This window comes from Alternaria burnsii (assembly GCF_013036055.1).
Source record: "Alternaria burnsii strain CBS107.38 chromosome Unknown 732, whole genome shotgun sequence".
NCBI lineage: Eukaryota > Fungi > Ascomycota > Dothideomycetes > Pleosporales > Pleosporaceae > Alternaria > Alternaria burnsii.
In genome coordinates, this window is record NW_024066113.1 from 1,122,784 (window position 1) to 1,139,115 (window position 16,332).

The window sequence follows — 16,332 nt, forward strand, 5'->3', positions numbered from 1 at the left end:
TGGAAAGATGGTGGGCTTGAACATGGATCTTTGCCATTTACGGAGTAGGGCAGCGCGATGATGACGTTTACTGCCGGACCCTGTTTGTCGCGTCACACCCATGCTTTTGTTTCAGCTCCAGCGCTGAAGATAGAAGCGCCTCAGTCAGCAACGCAATATGCATCAGCTACTCGCCCTGCAGCTTCGCGGTTCGCACATATTCCCCGTTTAATTTTCTTCCTTTGACATCCTGTGAAGACACTGATACCCACCTTGTATAGCACGTAGTAATCGTAGTCGTTAATCGTCATCTTCAATACCTCGCAGCTGGCCTCGAAACCACCATCCTTTCTATACCGCCAGTCTTACTAGTCCGACGAGCACGAGTTCTGGTCTCCTAAACCTCGTCCTCTTTGCGTCTCGAGAAACGCGCTTCTACAATGAGCGCAAAACACAACCTACACGTGGCGCACCACATCCCACCTCACATGTCCCCCGCTTGGGTCATCGCCGCGTTGCACGACCACGAGACAGCTCTCACGCTCCAAGCCCTTACCTGCGGGCACGAGAAAGCGCCCGGCACTGCCCCCTCGACCCTCAAAGACACGTACTGGTACCCGCCCGACCAATACCCCATCACGACATACCACGTCACCGAGTGCATAACCTTGTTTCCCGGGATTGGGCAGTATGGGAAGAAGTACATTACCTTTCCAAGTTGCTTCCAGGACACCAGGCAGGGCATAAAGACGCGCGCTGATGCAGCGGCAGGCGTCATAGTCAGGGCAGAGTTTAGAGTCGTTGCAAACGGCGAGGCGGGCAGCGAGGTCGAGGGCGAGGGCATGGGCGTGGGCGATGCACAATGGGTGCTCGTCGAAGACGTCGAAGTCAGCTGCGCATGGTGGCTAATGCCGTTTGTCAAGGGCAAGATGGAGCAAGCCCACCGCGATGTCTGCAGGAAGGTCATCGAGAAAACGGACAAGCTGAGAAGCACGGGCTGGGTGGGCAGAGACCCTGTCGCATTCGGAGAGCATGGTGTTGTGAGCAGACAGGACAGCAAGGTCGAAGGCACTGAAGACGTAAACACAGGCTTTGCGCAAGAAACGAGGCAACACTATGCGAAGCCACAACCTGTCATATTTGGACAAACACATCAGGACGTTCCAGGGCCCGTCGAGGCGGATGCGATAGAGTCGCCGCGGATGGACATGGTAGCAGGACCATTGCCGGACAAGATCACGTACCGATAGTATGCGCTCGCAAAGCGAAAAAGAATACGATCGTCGCTGCAGCTCTACTGGAGTGTAATCAAGCCACCGGCCTAAATCTGGCATTATACACATAGTGGAGACAGGAAGCCCAAGGTAGTCGACGCATCTCTGCATCGGGCACGTCGTAGCCATTGATAAGAATTCGTCCAACAGCATGAGCAGTCTAAAGCCTTTCTGCAGAAAAATACCCCGCCTCGACTCAAACAGATTTCAGGCTAGGACCGACTTGCGCGTCATCAGACCTAGGATGATGTGACGCTCTTTGGCAAACCAGCTACGGTTGTGCCTCGAGCTTACACCTCTCCCTCTTTAGATCCACTTGATAACTCAACACGCAGTTCTGATGATTCTTCTCGTCGCAGCCCTTCTTACTTTCTTGGTATGCCTCTCAAGTCGATCCACCAAAACACACTGTCGTAGCAATTTATGAAATATTCGCCATATCTATCACAGGAGACACAGCGTCAGCCCAAGTTACAGAGGAAGGAATAAGATCCCCAGTTTGGCAAAAGTTTGCAATGAGGTCAAATGAAATGTGTCTTAACGAATAGTCTTTCTTCATAGATTTGCGTTCTGCGTTCTCTTCCTGCTCTTCCTTGGTCTCTCATATATGGCCATGGGAAACGTGCTATCTTCCGTCGTCCAGAAATCTTCATCAATAACTGGTCTTCTCCGATATGATCCCAAGCCATTCTTCACTATCTCTTCTACCTCCATCCGCTCAGCACTCTGTTTTGGCCATTTATGTAACAACGCATCGAAGTCATCTCCAAATAGATATCGCACCGACTTTTCGTCTCCCAATAGCTGTCCATATGCTTCCAGGGTTAGGAATGGTGAATATACCAATGTTGAAGTATCGAGAACAATCGAGGCCTCGCCGAGCTCCGAACCGGAAGGCGTTCGAAGGATTCGGATACCCAAGTTTTCCAAGAACGACTCATCTTTTCTCGTGAATGTTGGGTCTTGGGCGTACACTTGTATCGATATGTCCAGTATCTGTCGCAGGATGTCTCGGATTGCTAACAAGATGACGAGTTGCTTCAACCGCCTTGACTGTCCCTTAGCAACCAGAAGACTACCTAGACCAAGCGATAAAACCTTCGTGATTGGTCCCTGGGCGTTCTTCAACATCGCTGACAGCTGCCGGTGGATGGTTTGCGCCAGTTGCGAGTCTTCGTAGTGTAGTTGGTATCGATCTAGCTGAATTGATAGGGATCTCGCCTCGCGACTCTGCGACTTTGGTTTCAGTTTGGAACGTATGTGAAGGTTGGGCGAGACATCAACGACGTCGGCGATGGCGTGAGGCATCTTGAATCGTCAAGATATCACTTCAGATACCTGGAAGATGGTCTTATGAAGGAGTTGTCGTGGTCACGAGTGCTTATCGGAGTGGGTACTGAACATCAGAGAGTATGCGGAGGTCCGATGAATGTGCCGTGGTATCGCCATGATCGTGGGATGTCTCATCTAATATATCAATTTCGTTGACTATGGTCACCAATGTACAGTTCACTAGATTTCAAATGTGCAACATTAGGCATCCTCAGTTCGCTGCTTCGGCGTTCGCAGTAAGCATCAGTGCACCGAGATGAGTAATGAGTAGGAAATTGCATAGTGCTGTGCACATTTGTAATGAGATATGTCTGCCGGCTGTACCAAGAAAAAACGTCACGAGAATAGATGACAAAAAAATTGCACAACAGTGTTTGAAAACGCGGTTGCCGTACGTCTGGTGTAAGAAATGAACGACCGAGAAAGAAGGCAGGTTGGAGACGGGGTGCTGGTCAGGGACTAATCCAAAAGCAGTAAGAACGCTAGCAGCCGCTCTCCGAAGGGTCTTTACGCTCGCATGATCTTACCTTTTGCCACTACACAGTGCAGCGCACTCCATCGCAGAAACTGCTTGGTTGTTCTCCACGGTAGCAGAGACCGAAAGATCTATAAGGGCATGATCTCAGGTTTGGGTCCTGCAGGTACGATCTTCGCCTTCGTAGCATTCGAGTATCCTTCCTTGTACTAGAAGTGAGTTAGCAACAAGTACCTCTTTCGCTCGTCTATGTACATACCGCTTGAAAGTCAACTGTCTTCTTGAAAGCACCGTAGTTTGTCGCTTCACTCTCATCCCAGTACAACCTGCGCAGCCAATCGTGAAGCTGCGGGTATTCATACCGGATCATCTTTAGGTTGCATTTGAAGATTGTGAAGTATGCAACATCGAATCTGATGAGTGTGGGATACAACCTAATATCTGCCTCAGTGATGTGATCGCCGAACAAATACGGTCCGTGGCCTGATTGACAAAGGTGTTCCTCCAACCGATCGAGAGACTCGAAAACGGGGTAGACGTGCTCTTCGTATGCCTCCTGACTCTGCGCAAAACCAGTCTTATATACCTGATGTAGATTCATGAATTCAGTGTATGTTTCATATGCAGTTCGCACAGGGATATTGCTTACGCCATTGTTAATGGTATCGTACACCCACTCGTTCATGGCGTCGATATCCTTGCGCAAGTGGTCTGGCAAGATAGCTTTGTCGCCCTTACTCGACTCTCGGAGATGTTCTGGGATGAGCGCATCGAACTTGGTATAAAACATCCGGATGATCTCACTAGACTCGTTGTTTACAATTGTCTCTGCAAGCAAGTCAGTGCATATTGATGATGCGTCAGAACCCTTGAATCTCACGTCTTTTCTTATCCCACAGCGTTGGGACGAGGTAACGCCCTTCGTAGTCCGGATTGGCCCTTTCGTACAGCTGCCTCAAGTTTGTATAACCATAGAGTGGCTCTTTCTCGAACCCGGGTTTGCCGGACATACCCCATCCCTTCTTCTCATGTACCAGAGAGGTATCCCACACAATCAACTGCACAACCTGCTCAAGTCCTTTCAAACTGCGCACTAAGTTCGTGCGATGCGCCCAAGGACAGCCCATGTGGATGTAAAGGGCGTATCGATCTTTCTCTGCTGGGAACTCCGAATTTGGATCAGAAGAAATGAAGCTACGGAACGCTGAGGGTTTCCGACGAAATTGGCCGTCTTTCTCAGCAAAATCATGGCTGGTGCTCTTGCAAGTGTTAGCGGTTAGGGCTAGTCTAGTACAATCTCTGGGGTCGTCATGGTAACTGCAATGCTTAGAGATGGGAACTTAATCTTACAGATGGAGACATCTTCGCGGTCTTCTTGAGGGAGTATCTTGATGCCAGGAGTTGCCTCTCACACGTTGATGGAGAAGTCAGACTGCCGACAACGATGACGTTGGCGGACGGCACGGGGATAAAAGACGGAATTTCGTCCGGCACCTGAAGCGCGACGCCCAAACGTGCTTCGTAATCAACGCTCCTCGATGTTGAGAACATCGCGTATCTTCTAGAGTGACACTCATAGATGGCTTTATTTTGTCTTCAAGCGTTCAGCAATCATATACAGTGAAATTGTGGACAATACATGAATACGTTCGTAGCTTTGTCTTTTAGACAGAACTGAAAAACATGGAAGTATAACTCGGTTTTTAGAGCGATTATATAGCGTAAAGCCAAGCCCTGTAACAGTAAACACTGGTTTGCCCAATCAACCCATCAATGGCTCGACACCAGCTTCAAGCTTTGCAAGATACGTGCTACAAAGACTGCCTTCCCGCCAAACACCGCGGATATTTAGAGTCGCATCAATGTCTTCAAGTGGGTTTCCTTCTACCAGTAACAAATCTGCGTTCAGCCCCTCAGCCAGGCGACCACGATCCGTGAATTTGAAGCGTTTGGCGATCAGGCTTGTGGCCGAGCGCAAAGCCTCGGCAGGTGTCATGTCAACCTTGTTAACGAGGAGGTACAATTCGTGATGCATCGACAAGCCAAATGCTGTCCCTACTGCAGGACCTGCGGAATCACTTCCACTAACTCTTGTGAGCAATTTGAACTTTTGGGTATAAAAGTATCACTTACCACACAATGTCGATGCCCGCTTCTCTCAATCTTTTCACGCCTTGATATGCGATCTCAACTTTCCCTTTCCCAGCAGCAAAGCCCATGCACCTGCACATGTTGCCTACACGATCTTCGTTGATCAATCCTTCCACCCTGGGATCATGTGCAAATCGATGCTGCAGTTCCTTTCCCTCAGTCGTCAGACTGCCTATCGCAGCAAGTGTCGGGTTGACCCATGCATTATTTCTTTTGTATGCATCTACTAGCTCTTGGGTCGGCAGCTGGTCGAGGAACGTATGTGTGAGACCGTCGACACCTGCATTGAGAACATCGAGTGTATCTTGCATGGATAGAGCATGTGCGACGGTCAAGTATCCCCGCTTTTTGGCCTCTGAAACGATCGTACTTTGCAGTTCGACCGAAGGATAGCTAAAGTTCTGACCCATGGCAGTTCCGCTCTCGTGCATGAGTTTGATGTAATCTGGTTGCATCTCTCTCCCAGTCCATTCTAGATACTCCACCACGCTATCCCGATCCGTCAGTTTTGGCCATTTCGCAATCGCCGCTGCGGTCTCTGGAGTCTTGTCATGGGCTGTGATGACGGGTATAGGCCAGCCATTCTCAATAGTAGCAGCCTGGCCTGCTGTCTTGTACGAAGCGGTGTCGGGTTCCATGGTCTGCTTCTTCAGCTTCTGTACGTTCTCTAACTCGTTGTGCATGTCGCACACGGTAGTCACACCAAAGCGTAGAGCTTGAGGCAGGGCTTCTGGATCGGCCTTGTCTGCATGGATGTGACAGTCAATTAACCCTGGAAGAACAGTATGTCCTGGTTTGGAGTAGGTTTTTACTGGATCGAGCGGCGCATCACTCATCCGACCGAGGGCCTTGATCTTGCCATTTTGTACATGAATGAACCCTTCGTCGATGGTCTCTTCGCCAGTAAAGATGCGGATATCGCGGAGGAGGAATGTGGTCATATTTCCAGGCGTTGTTGAAGTTCGAGGTGATACCTGGACAAGGGATTACGTTGTTGCTATGCTTTGCTACTGATGCAAACCGGTCTTCATAAAAGCAGTGGTCAATACCCGCCTGGCATGGGCTGTAAGCTGATGGAGGCCTGAAGTTTTGTGATGTTTCCTGGCCGCGAGTAAGACGGAACAATTCGCATCGCTGTATTGTACACATTGCTTATGTAAAAGATTACGCCTAGGTCAGGCTGCTGCATGCTATGTCCGCCTGTATGGGGTCGTTGCATTAGCGTCCGGATACAGCCCGCGTACTACGGATAGAAGGGGTCTCAAGCCCGCGAGACTAGTACCGTAAAGCAGTATATCGTATCGCAGGATTCTCATGATAGTATCTTCTAATGTGTTCGGGACTGGATGAGCGCGATAGCTGTGTCGTCATTACTCATTATCGCAGACTCCCGATTCGGCCAGCACCGTGGAGAGCCGAAGCCGAGCCGCCGCAGCGTGAGGGGTTGCAAGAGCTGGAACAATATCAATGCAGGCACAGCCATCAACATAAGCTGCTTCTCGGAAGAGCGTTGTGTCGCTGCGGTGGTTTGCCCACAAGTGGCCGTGGCATGCATGCATGCCAGGTGGGGAAGATCGAGACGCGTCGCGCTCTTCCCGGTTCATGTCAAGGCGCTTCCCGCAGCCGGCACCATTTTTGCTTCTTTCACTCAACAATCTGCTGTTACATCGCCAGGCCAATGACTAGCATCCAGATCTTTTCGTTTTTTTTTATCAGTGCAACAGTATCGCACTCTCCGTGATGCCCAGCCGCCGCAGGTTAGAGCTGTATATCTTGCACTCAAGCAATGCTGAACCGATGTCTACTACGGACCACGCCCTTCAAGCTACAATTGCGGAAGATCAACAACTCAAGCGCTTGATTGACTGTCGGTAGCAGGGAGAAATCTTCTAACAGCAGATCCAGCAATGCAATATTAAGCTGCGAGACACTATGGATGCAGAACGCCAGATTGTCGTAATTGAAAAACACTTCAGTCGCTCAGGCCATTTTGCATAGCATGCATCAAGACAGGACAGTCTGTTGAAGAGAATGGTGTGATATCTCAGTAATCAAGCACCGAAAAAGCTAAATTACGACCTGCGATGCTAATCTACATCAGACCGAAACTACACTGACTCGTTAAAGTCAGGAATCGTGAAAGCATACGAAGGCCCAAGTTTCCTTTGGATTACAAGTTCATGCGAAGACATGGAGACGCAATCCATGATGTTGTAGCCCAAATCCGGCATGATGACCGTGACCACGAGAACGAGAGAATGCCTGTAGGAAGGACCGTGACTGTCCAACCCTGGAAAGGTAGACGGTGGATTGGGGCCACATCGAGGGCCTCGGGGCGTGGTTTTTGGCTATGACGCAACGCAAGGTTCGTCGGTAGTTGAAACGAATGACCCACTCCCACAGACCAACAGCAAGTCCCAGTTGTGAAACACACGACATTGATACCAGGGTCGGAGTGAGCTTGCGCGAGAATTTCCACCTCTGAGACGATGCGTGACTGTGTAAAAACGCTCCACATATACACGAACTCAACCAATGTATCGGGGATTTACTAAATATTCCGAGCTCGAGTTTCGAAGAATGGTCTGAGGGCTCAAGTCTGGTCGGATGCAATGCACCGATGTTCGAGGGTACGATGGGTTTCGTATGACAGGAACGAGAGGCCTGTCTACCAACTCCACCTCTGCCAGTTTTGAGAATTGTTTTAAGCCCATAAAAGGTTGGATATGTGTAAGCTTCAAAGGCGATCACTCTCTTGCTATCTGTACCACCACACCACTAAGCAATACTTTCACAACACACGATACGTCGCTAAAAAATAACGAATCAAGATGCCATCTTCACGCCAAATTCTCTCCGTCCTCACCACTGCTGTGCTCACATCTTCGGTGAACGCGGCATTCGGACCAGCCTTTAGCACCGGTCCTGTTGGAACTGGCTCTTGGATCCGTGAAGCCAACTCGACACTCGTACTCCCGAAGGCTCCAACTGGATCGTCAGGCGATACTGCACTATGGGTTGGAATGGGAACTTCGAATGGTGACCTAATCCAATCCATCGCGGATAATGTCAACGCAGATGACTGGGACATATACGCCTACACGCTCGTGAGCACATCTGAGACCACCCAAATGCCGATTCAGACGGAAGGAGAGAGGGCACAAGAGGCAGACAAGATTACCATGTACTGTGAGTAGTTAAAGGTATCTTTCATTCTGCTTTCCAGTCGCTGATGATATATTATAGACAAGTTTGACGACGCAACCGGCAACTATACACAGATCGTTTCAGTCAATGGCCGACAAGTGTCCACGCTGTCAACCGACGACGGCCAAGCTATGGGATGGGGCAGCGCTGTCGAGTGCGCTGCGGAGGACTGCGGTACCGTTGCGGCACACAAGTGGATTGATACTACAATCACACTGGACAAGGCGGATCCCAACTACGACCAGACCATGGGAAAAGCTCAGGGTGTCACTGGCGAGATGTCGACAAGTGATGGTGGTGTGACATGGACAATCACAGATATCGAGATTCCCGAATTCACCTTCGGCTCGTCCTAGAGTTTAGAAAGAGTTCAAATCTAGAGCTCAAGTGGTTTTATATGAACATATTGCCCATTCACGGTTGCGTTGCATCTCATGAAGCCCTGTAAGGCTCGTTACTAATTTTTCCAGCGTGCCAGCACCGCTTTGCGTGGAGTCTTGAACACCCGTGAGCAAACAAGCACACCTGATGGTGATGAAGTCGTGATTCTGAGGTAGCACAGTTGCGAGCGTCACGATGAGGGAAAGACGCGTATCTGTGGAACGGAAGCAAAGCCGCGCAACGCCAAGCGCCCCACCAACGCGACGGAGCGTGTCTCCAGTTCGTCATGACTCCGGCATCGCTCTATCCATCAATACTCTCATTTTTGAACATACAAGCCTTGTGTGGCTTCGATGCTGCACACTCGTTCTGCGGCTGCCCACGATGGTGGTTTTAGTTGATCTGGACGACGATGAGCCGACCTCATTAGAGAATCCCCACCCGTCTTCTGGCCGGTTTAACGCTAAGCCGTTGTATCACTCTCTTGATGCGCCGACAGAAGGGAGCGTGACGGCGGGCTACGAGAGGCCGAACCCGAATATCAATGGATTCAGCCAGGCACTGAGCTGCTATCCGTTCGTGAGCTCCAGCCATAGCATGGACTTGACTCCACGCCTTGATGTATGCTAACCACATTAACCACACAGGATAGTCAGCCAGCTCGCCGCTCAGCTCGACCTCAACACGCTGCATGACCTCTCGCGTACTTGCAGGCAGTTCCGCGCCAACCTACTCGAGTATCGCAGCCAACTTGTCAAGCACACACTCCATTGCGAGAATGAAGACAGCGAACTCGGCGAGAAGCTGGAGTCGCGACTGCAAGAGGGGCGACACGGTATGGTCCTGGAGAATAGACTGACGACTGGTCGCGTCGGGAAGTGCGCACGCGATATGGTGGGCGATTGTCAGCGGTGTGGAGATATTGTGTGCCGAGTATGACGCTCGAACATACAGGGAGAGGCTTGAAGCTAACGGGCCTCGTAGAACTGCACTATGAAACCTCCACCAACGCCCACACTCCGTGCGCGCCATCGTCGACTGTGCCGGACATGCGCCAAAGCGCCCCTCCCACTGCTGATGGCTGCACAAAAGCAGCGCACGTTGTCAATGTCGTCGTCGTCGTCGTCGTCGCCACCTGGGTCCCCGGACACACATCCAGTGCTCTTTGACGGTGACAAACCGAGAGCCTTCACAGCCCCAGCTTTCGAACGTACGCCCTGCAATTGCGACAATGTGGTCTGGCTTTGCGCGCCATGTGGCAAGGACCTGCGAAATGCAGACACCCACTATGTCCGCGGTTGGAGCTATCGCACGACGTACACTCGCATGCTGGGCGGCTTAGGCGTTGGGTTTGGCGAGGGTATCGAGGGCGTAGAGTGCGGGCGAGGCAGTGCGTGCTTGGGTTCACGTATTGTCGAGCACGAGACCTGCGAGCAGAACCTCTTGGACACTATCGAGAGATCGCAAACTCCAGAGTCGCCCGAACGCTGGAGGGGTTCTTGCTACCTCACTCAGGAGATTGAAGGCATCGGCGGGGTACTAAAAGTCAAACACAAGAAACAGGTGCGCGTTGGAGAGTGTGTCAAGCTATACGAAGATGAGAAGACCAAGTCGATCCAATATCTCGAGCGCGAGGTCAAAGGTGAGCTCAGAAGCTGGTGCTCCTGGTGTGAGCGTGTCGTCCGGAGCAAGAAGGACGAGGCCGGGGTTGCTGGCAACAGACCCACGTCAAGTGGCTCAAGCTCATCTTCGTCTAGCAAGCGAAAATCCTCGTACTAGGTAACGATATATGTTTTTTGTAGCCACATGAACCTTCCTAGGAACTGGTAAATTTCTTAAATTTGCTGCAATTATGCTTGCTTCGCCGATCCCATATACTCTAGTGATCCTGTGGAAGAGCTGTACAGCCAGTGCTGTGATTAGTTGTAATCGAATGTAAGGTTATGCATAGACTTGGTAGAACTTCAGGTGTAGATAATTTCGAATGATGAACCGTTGGCGGAAGTTATATAGCGTATTCCACCAATGGACGCACATACATATCATTCAACGAACGGTGTATTCTTGGCATGCCGCAACAGTTTGAGACGAGCTTTCACCAATCGAACTCATATGCTAAAGCCTGATCCCAAAGCATCTGCCCAGTTCCACAGCAAGCCCTGATCAAGATCCATTGTAAGGTCCAGGTTGTACTGATATGTCTCCAAATCAGCGAACGAATGATCCTGTCCTTCCAGGGTGGATGGTGTATGAAGCGACATTTCCACGAGTTCTGGTAGTGGTCCAACGGGCACCTCAGCGGTCTGAGACGTAGAATGCGCTGTATCGTCTCTGACGTTAGAAGTAGAGACCGCAATCTCGCTGACCAAATTGTCCTCATCCGAATTCTCTTCGCTAGGTACTATACGTGCGCGGAAGTCCACCTCATTGGACGCCTTCTGAGCTGGGAGCGGTACATTCGGCTCGTCAATGCTACGAAGCATATTACGGATGTCTTTGACGTATATAGCATACCTTGGGAAGTAAGAGAGTAGACTTTGCAATGTCGTGATGAATGCGACTAGGTATCGCCGTGCGGTTTCGGCTTTCATGACATAAGCAGGACTGTCACGGTGGCATGCGTAGAGTATAGCACACGAGGCCTGATACAAGATAACGAAGCAAGATGTATCGCTGACATAAGGACTGACCTCCACCAGACCGTAGGTTGATGCAACGATCTCGCCTATGGAGATTGCGTGCTCGAGGCATTTCGACTGCGCGTATGCAACGAGTTCGGGTGAACTGGAGTAGATAACCGATTGCGGAAGAGCCTCGCGGTATCCTGGATTGAGCAACCGATAAAGTTCGCAATGACAGTGGTGGAAGTAAAGATGTAGAATAGTAAAAGTCGTGCGCTCGGGAGAGAACGTCCGGAGTTGATAGGCACGTGTGCTAAACACAAGCTCTGCGGGCAAAGACTGGTGTATCTCCCTAAGCTCTCCTTCAAGCATTTGATACTGTGCTAGAGAAGTCTCCGGGCTAAGCGAAGCGTCCAGGAGTTGTTTTGTATACCTGCCATGTTAGCGAAATCTCGACACAGGGCCATAGTCGGATAGCTTTACTGGAGTACATGGTTGCGGGCGTTGAAGATACGCAGTAAAAACGCCGCGGGTGTAATCTTGGAGTTGTCCGCTTGGGTTTCATGGATGTGTGGTGTCGCGACAGGAGTGTCGATTTGGAAAAAGTGTTCTGGGCACGGAAGTTGTACCTGTACCGAGGTCGCGGGCAGAAGGATGTATTCCTGCTGTCAAATCAACACTGATTCAGTATCAAGTGAGTGAAGTCATGCGAAATCCGCCGAGCCCTCTTTACAGAAGAGTTTCAAGCGGATAACGCTGAAGATTGACGTCTTGGGCGTAGACTTACCGGAACACCACCAGCATGGAGTCTATCCAATGCAAACATGCACCACAAGAGCCGCCGTCGAGATTCCTGTTCAACAAATGGCAGCTGGCTGTTCTCTTTGTGCAGCTTGAGTAAGTAAGCCATCCTGACTGCCAACGATATATAAGTGAAACTTTTGCCGTTCTGGTGATTATACATGCAATGCAGCTCAAGGAGCATCAACGCCTGAACATCAGCAATATTCATTTTCCCCATATTCTGGAATATGATCGTCTCAGCCTGCTCGATCCATGATTTGATCATGCCGGCTCGTTCCCTAGCAGATGGCAAGAAGCGCGACGAAACACCGCATACGGCAAGAAGCAGCGCTGGTGAAACAATGCCAGCCGTGTACTGTCCCAAGAATTCTGCTCGATGCAAGAAGCTGAAAATTGGGACTGGATAGATGTAGTCGTAATAAGCGTCAATATGTTGTCGGATGACGGCTCGATCGCACCCAAGAATTCTGGGTCCATTAGCTATAATAGTCTCAATTGAGTGAGTTCATGTACTTGTCAATATGTTCAGTAGAAGAAGTATCTGGACTCGCAGTGACCTCACTCCCGGTTGTCGGCGTGCCATGCGTTGCCCTGCCGACATCATCCCCTCCCGATTGGTTAACAGCTTGTTCGACAGAAACCAAACTTCTTTTGTGACGTTCTCCAGCGCGGTATTGGCGAACCGAAAGCGTATAGTTGCATGGAAGGTTGAGCTCTCGACAGCGTCGACAGCTAGGAGTTTCACCTGTGCATCGCGATCTCTGAGAACGACATGCATCACATGCTCGCGTGCCTCGCTTTCGAGATGCCACCAGTAGGTTGCCAACGTCGGCGATTGGGGTGGTAGCAAGGCCCAAGGAGCATTGAAACCCCAGTCGCTTACATGCATCGCAACTAATTGGTCCGCCTTCACATCGAACCTGTAACCTGAGGTAAGCATTTACTGTATAGACAGTCGAGAATCACTACCTTTCTTTGCCTACACTGAGCGCAGGCTACCATTTTGGACGTTCTTTGCAGCCGGAACAGGTTTGCTAGGTGGGACCAAGTCTTTCGTTATCATCAAATTTCCGAGCGAGTTGTCGCCACCAAAGATCCTAGCCACCACCACATGGTAGCAACACAACAGTTCCGGACAGTGATCATACTCTCAAGACCATCGGTTACTGAGATCCGGTACGGGCCTACGAGTCGTGCTGGATGTGTCTAAACAGGGGGCATATGGCGAAGAGTGGATGAAGCCAAACTAGGAATTAGCGTCCGGCTGTCGGCATCTACGAGCGCCGATTGGCCACATGACTGGAGCGGACTACACAGGCCTGTAGCAAGCCCGACGACATTGACGTCTGCAAGGTTCAATCCCATCCATTCTACCACATAGTCGACAGCTGAGCTCATCAAAACTCGTCGCCTTTTCCCCAAGCACCGTGATTTGTATAGCTCTGAACGACGATTAGGGAGTCATCACCCAACTGCGACTGCCACTCATCAAGTGCGACCCGGACAGCTGTCAGTGGCACCAGTCCTCTCAATCCTCGAGAGGCACAACCAGAGCGAGCGCGTCCGTGGATCTTGGAAGTACAACCCGGGACTGTCTGCTCACTCTCAGGTTTGTCATTAACGTAAACCAATTCATGAATGCAATGATAATACTTTTCTAGTTGTAATCACCTCATGGTTGTGGACTGATATACCGCAAATGAATGCAATCTACTGGACTGTTACATGGACTCCATATCCTCGCGCCTTAATGTTCTCGAACTCAGGCGACTCTGCGCTCCATGATATTTTATTGGAACCTGGATGCCTCTGCTTTGAACTTCCGAGCGCTAATCTTCTCGTGAAACAGATGATCTAGGGTCTCCGGTGTCATGCCCTTTGTTTCTGGTAGCCTATAGTAGGCCCAAATCAACAAACACACGTTCAATATAGCAGCAGGAAACGCGGCCTTCCCCTTAAGATCCCACTTGCTCGGATTGAGCATGTACGGCGAGATAACGACGTTGACGATGGAAAGGAAGTAGTACATGTTACGACCAAGAGCGATTGTCTTATAGCGCAACTGTACTGCGCCGACTTCAGCGGCGATAGCATAAGGAATTGGACCAATCGTTATGCCTAGCACAGCGTTAGCTCTGACAAGTATCCGAAATCAGGAGCTTATACTTACCGTAGGTGAAGAACCAAATCATTAATATGGATGATTGTGCCCATTTGATGCTGGAGTTGCTGCCTGCGTTTGGTGCGAACTCGAGAAAAGCAACAATCCACATGATCGGCAGCATGATGGCTAGACCTGCAATGTAGATGGTGCGCCGCCCCATCCGAGGCTGCAAGAACCACGACGCGCATGTGCCAACAAAAGCCATACCAAAGACGCCCATCGTAAGATTGAAAGAGTCGCTTGGAGCAAGTCCGGCGAGGGTGAAGAAGTAGGTCGTGTATCCCTGGATGATGAAGCCAGGAAGTATTTGTCCGCCCCAAGAGAGCATTGCAATCTCCGTCCTGCGCAGATTCGTGCCCTTGAAGCAGTCCAGGAAAGATCCACCAACCTTCAATTTATGCTCCAGTGCAATGGTATGCTGCATCATGGCAAGACGATGGTCGTTGTTAACTATCCCAGAAGGTGCGCTTACCAGGCGGTCCAGCGTCTTCCTTGCTTCATCGATACGCCCTTTGCGAACGAGCCACCAAGGGCTCTCTGGTGAGAACCAGGTGGCAAAAATCAACACTGGTGGCCACATCCACTGGAGCGCGAACGGAACTCTGAAAGACCACTCTGACTGCACCGGTAGCATGCCTCGAAGAACGCCGGTCGCAAGGATTCGTCCGATAACCCAGCAAAGATTGACGTATGTCGTGAGGTATCCCCTTAGTGCCATAGGGACGATCTCAGCGGCGTATGTCGGTGTTGCTGCAGCGAAGAGGCCCCAGGTACACGCACTACGCTTGTTAGAGTTCTCCAGACATCATGTTTGGGTGCCATCAAATACCATAACAACTCGCCTGCAAAAAGTATCTCAACGCTTTGCGCTGTGAAGATTATAGCGACAAATCCAGCCAGGAAGCAATGCGCTGCAATCATGACATATCGGGGTCCGTAGCGATCACCAAGGTGTCCACTAGCAAACACGCCAAAGATGAGACCGATCAGTGACGCTAGACTTAGACCCAGCTGCCAGTCTGCATCGACCTGCCATGTACCGTTCGGCAATTGCTTACCGTACTTTCGATTAAACTGGGGAAATGCGTAGAATGAGCTGATGAGCTGCATGTCGTAAGACTCCATGATGGTGGCCATGGCTGTTGATAACGTAAGTGATAGTTACAAGATCACAACCCCGCTTACTCACAGATAGTAATAGACCAAAACACGGCTTTTCGATAATACTTGAAGGCAGCCTTCAGAGGCATTGTCTTCTCCTGTTCTGTGCCTCGGGCAGCTTCGTCTTCATACCCTGTAATGTCTTTATCTGGTTCCATAACTTCCATCGTGGTCATCGTGTTCTTTTCTTCTTGTGAGGTATCTGGAGCCATAATATCAGAGTCTGTCAACGTGCTTCGTTCTTGTCTGGGCAGGAATGGAATATGATTTCCGCAGCGTTTGAACTGCGTTATATCTGTATGAATCGCTTCTAGTCGACCTTATATACAGCACTGGGTCAAGCCTCATTGGGCCTTCTTCGGCAAGCGGGTAATGGAAGCTGGGGCAAAATCTGGGGATGCAAAGATGTCCTGCAGGATTTCATTAAGCCACCTAGGATTGTCGGCCGTTTGCAGCTCCGGTTGGTCGCGCCTAACCAGCGATCAAGTCGTGCTTCTGGCCATAATGACGATATCCGATACCACATGAGTCGCGGTACTCTCTCAAGATCATGTGGTACGCGCCAAAGTCTTGTCGGACGAGTTCTCACTTGGTTGAGCTACCGACAGGCATCGGTTACCAGATTTGGACGAGCCCGACACCCGTAGCGTGGGATCGCTCCACTCAGACCTCCGCATCGCGTGTCTCCTCAGCCCGTCTGCTCTCTTGCGCCCAAGCTACTATCAGTTTGCGTTACCGATGAGACAGTGCAGGATGCGTTCCCGAGTTTCTTCGAGCCAGTTG

The 16,332-nt window shown here is 50.5% G+C and overlaps 6 protein-coding genes across 6 annotated transcripts; 2 read left to right on the forward strand and 4 right to left on the reverse strand.

Annotated features, from left to right (window-relative positions):
- Positions 1 to 419: 419 nt before the first annotated feature.
- GT037_005855 (uncharacterized protein) lies at positions 420 to 1,229 on the forward strand (the record flags this gene model as incomplete). The annotated part of the gene is made up of 1 exon (XM_038930902.1): positions 420 to 1,229. The coding sequence occupies one exon, from the start codon at positions 420 to 422 to the stop codon at positions 1,227 to 1,229; it is 810 nt and encodes a 269-aa protein (XP_038786591.1).
- A 579-nt stretch (positions 1,230 to 1,808) lies between these two features.
- On the reverse strand, positions 1,809 to 2,561 carry GT037_005856 (uncharacterized protein; the record flags this gene model as incomplete). Its single annotated transcript, XM_038930903.1, has 1 exon — positions 1,809 to 2,561. The coding sequence occupies one exon, from the start codon at positions 2,559 to 2,561 to the stop codon at positions 1,809 to 1,811; it is 753 nt and encodes a 250-aa protein (XP_038786592.1).
- A 630-nt stretch (positions 2,562 to 3,191) lies between these two features.
- GT037_005857 (glutathione transferase) lies at positions 3,192 to 4,611 on the reverse strand (the record flags this gene model as incomplete). Its single annotated transcript, XM_038930904.1, has 4 exons — positions 3,192 to 3,269; positions 3,320 to 3,888; positions 3,941 to 4,319; positions 4,411 to 4,611. The coding sequence occupies 4 exons, from the start codon at positions 4,609 to 4,611 to the stop codon at positions 3,192 to 3,194; spliced, it is 1,227 nt and encodes a 408-aa protein (XP_038786593.1).
- Positions 4,612 to 4,822: 211 nt separating this feature from the next.
- Positions 4,823 to 6,152, reverse strand: GT037_005858 (uncharacterized protein; the record flags this gene model as incomplete). Its single annotated transcript, XM_038930905.1, has 2 exons — positions 4,823 to 5,144; positions 5,194 to 6,152. 2 exons carry the CDS (start codon positions 6,150 to 6,152, stop codon positions 4,823 to 4,825), a joined length of 1,281 nt encoding a protein of 426 aa, XP_038786594.1.
- Positions 6,153 to 8,042: 1,890 nt separating this feature from the next.
- GT037_005859 (uncharacterized protein) lies at positions 8,043 to 10,578 on the forward strand (the record flags this gene model as incomplete). The annotated part of the gene is made up of 5 exons (XM_038930906.1): positions 8,043 to 8,400; positions 8,458 to 8,767; positions 9,138 to 9,374; positions 9,447 to 9,732; positions 9,784 to 10,578. The coding sequence occupies 5 exons, from the start codon at positions 8,043 to 8,045 to the stop codon at positions 10,576 to 10,578; spliced, it is 1,986 nt and encodes a 661-aa protein (XP_038786595.1).
- Positions 10,579 to 10,907: 329 nt separating this feature from the next.
- Positions 10,908 to 15,794, reverse strand: GT037_005860 (uncharacterized protein; the record flags this gene model as incomplete). The annotated part of the gene is made up of 6 exons (XM_038930907.1): positions 10,908 to 11,853; positions 11,904 to 12,085; positions 14,146 to 14,342; positions 14,395 to 15,167; positions 15,218 to 15,527; positions 15,578 to 15,794. Coding segments are annotated over 6 exons (2,625 nt in total), but the record flags the coding sequence as incomplete, so codon positions are not given.
- Positions 15,795 to 16,332: the final 538 nt, after the last annotated feature.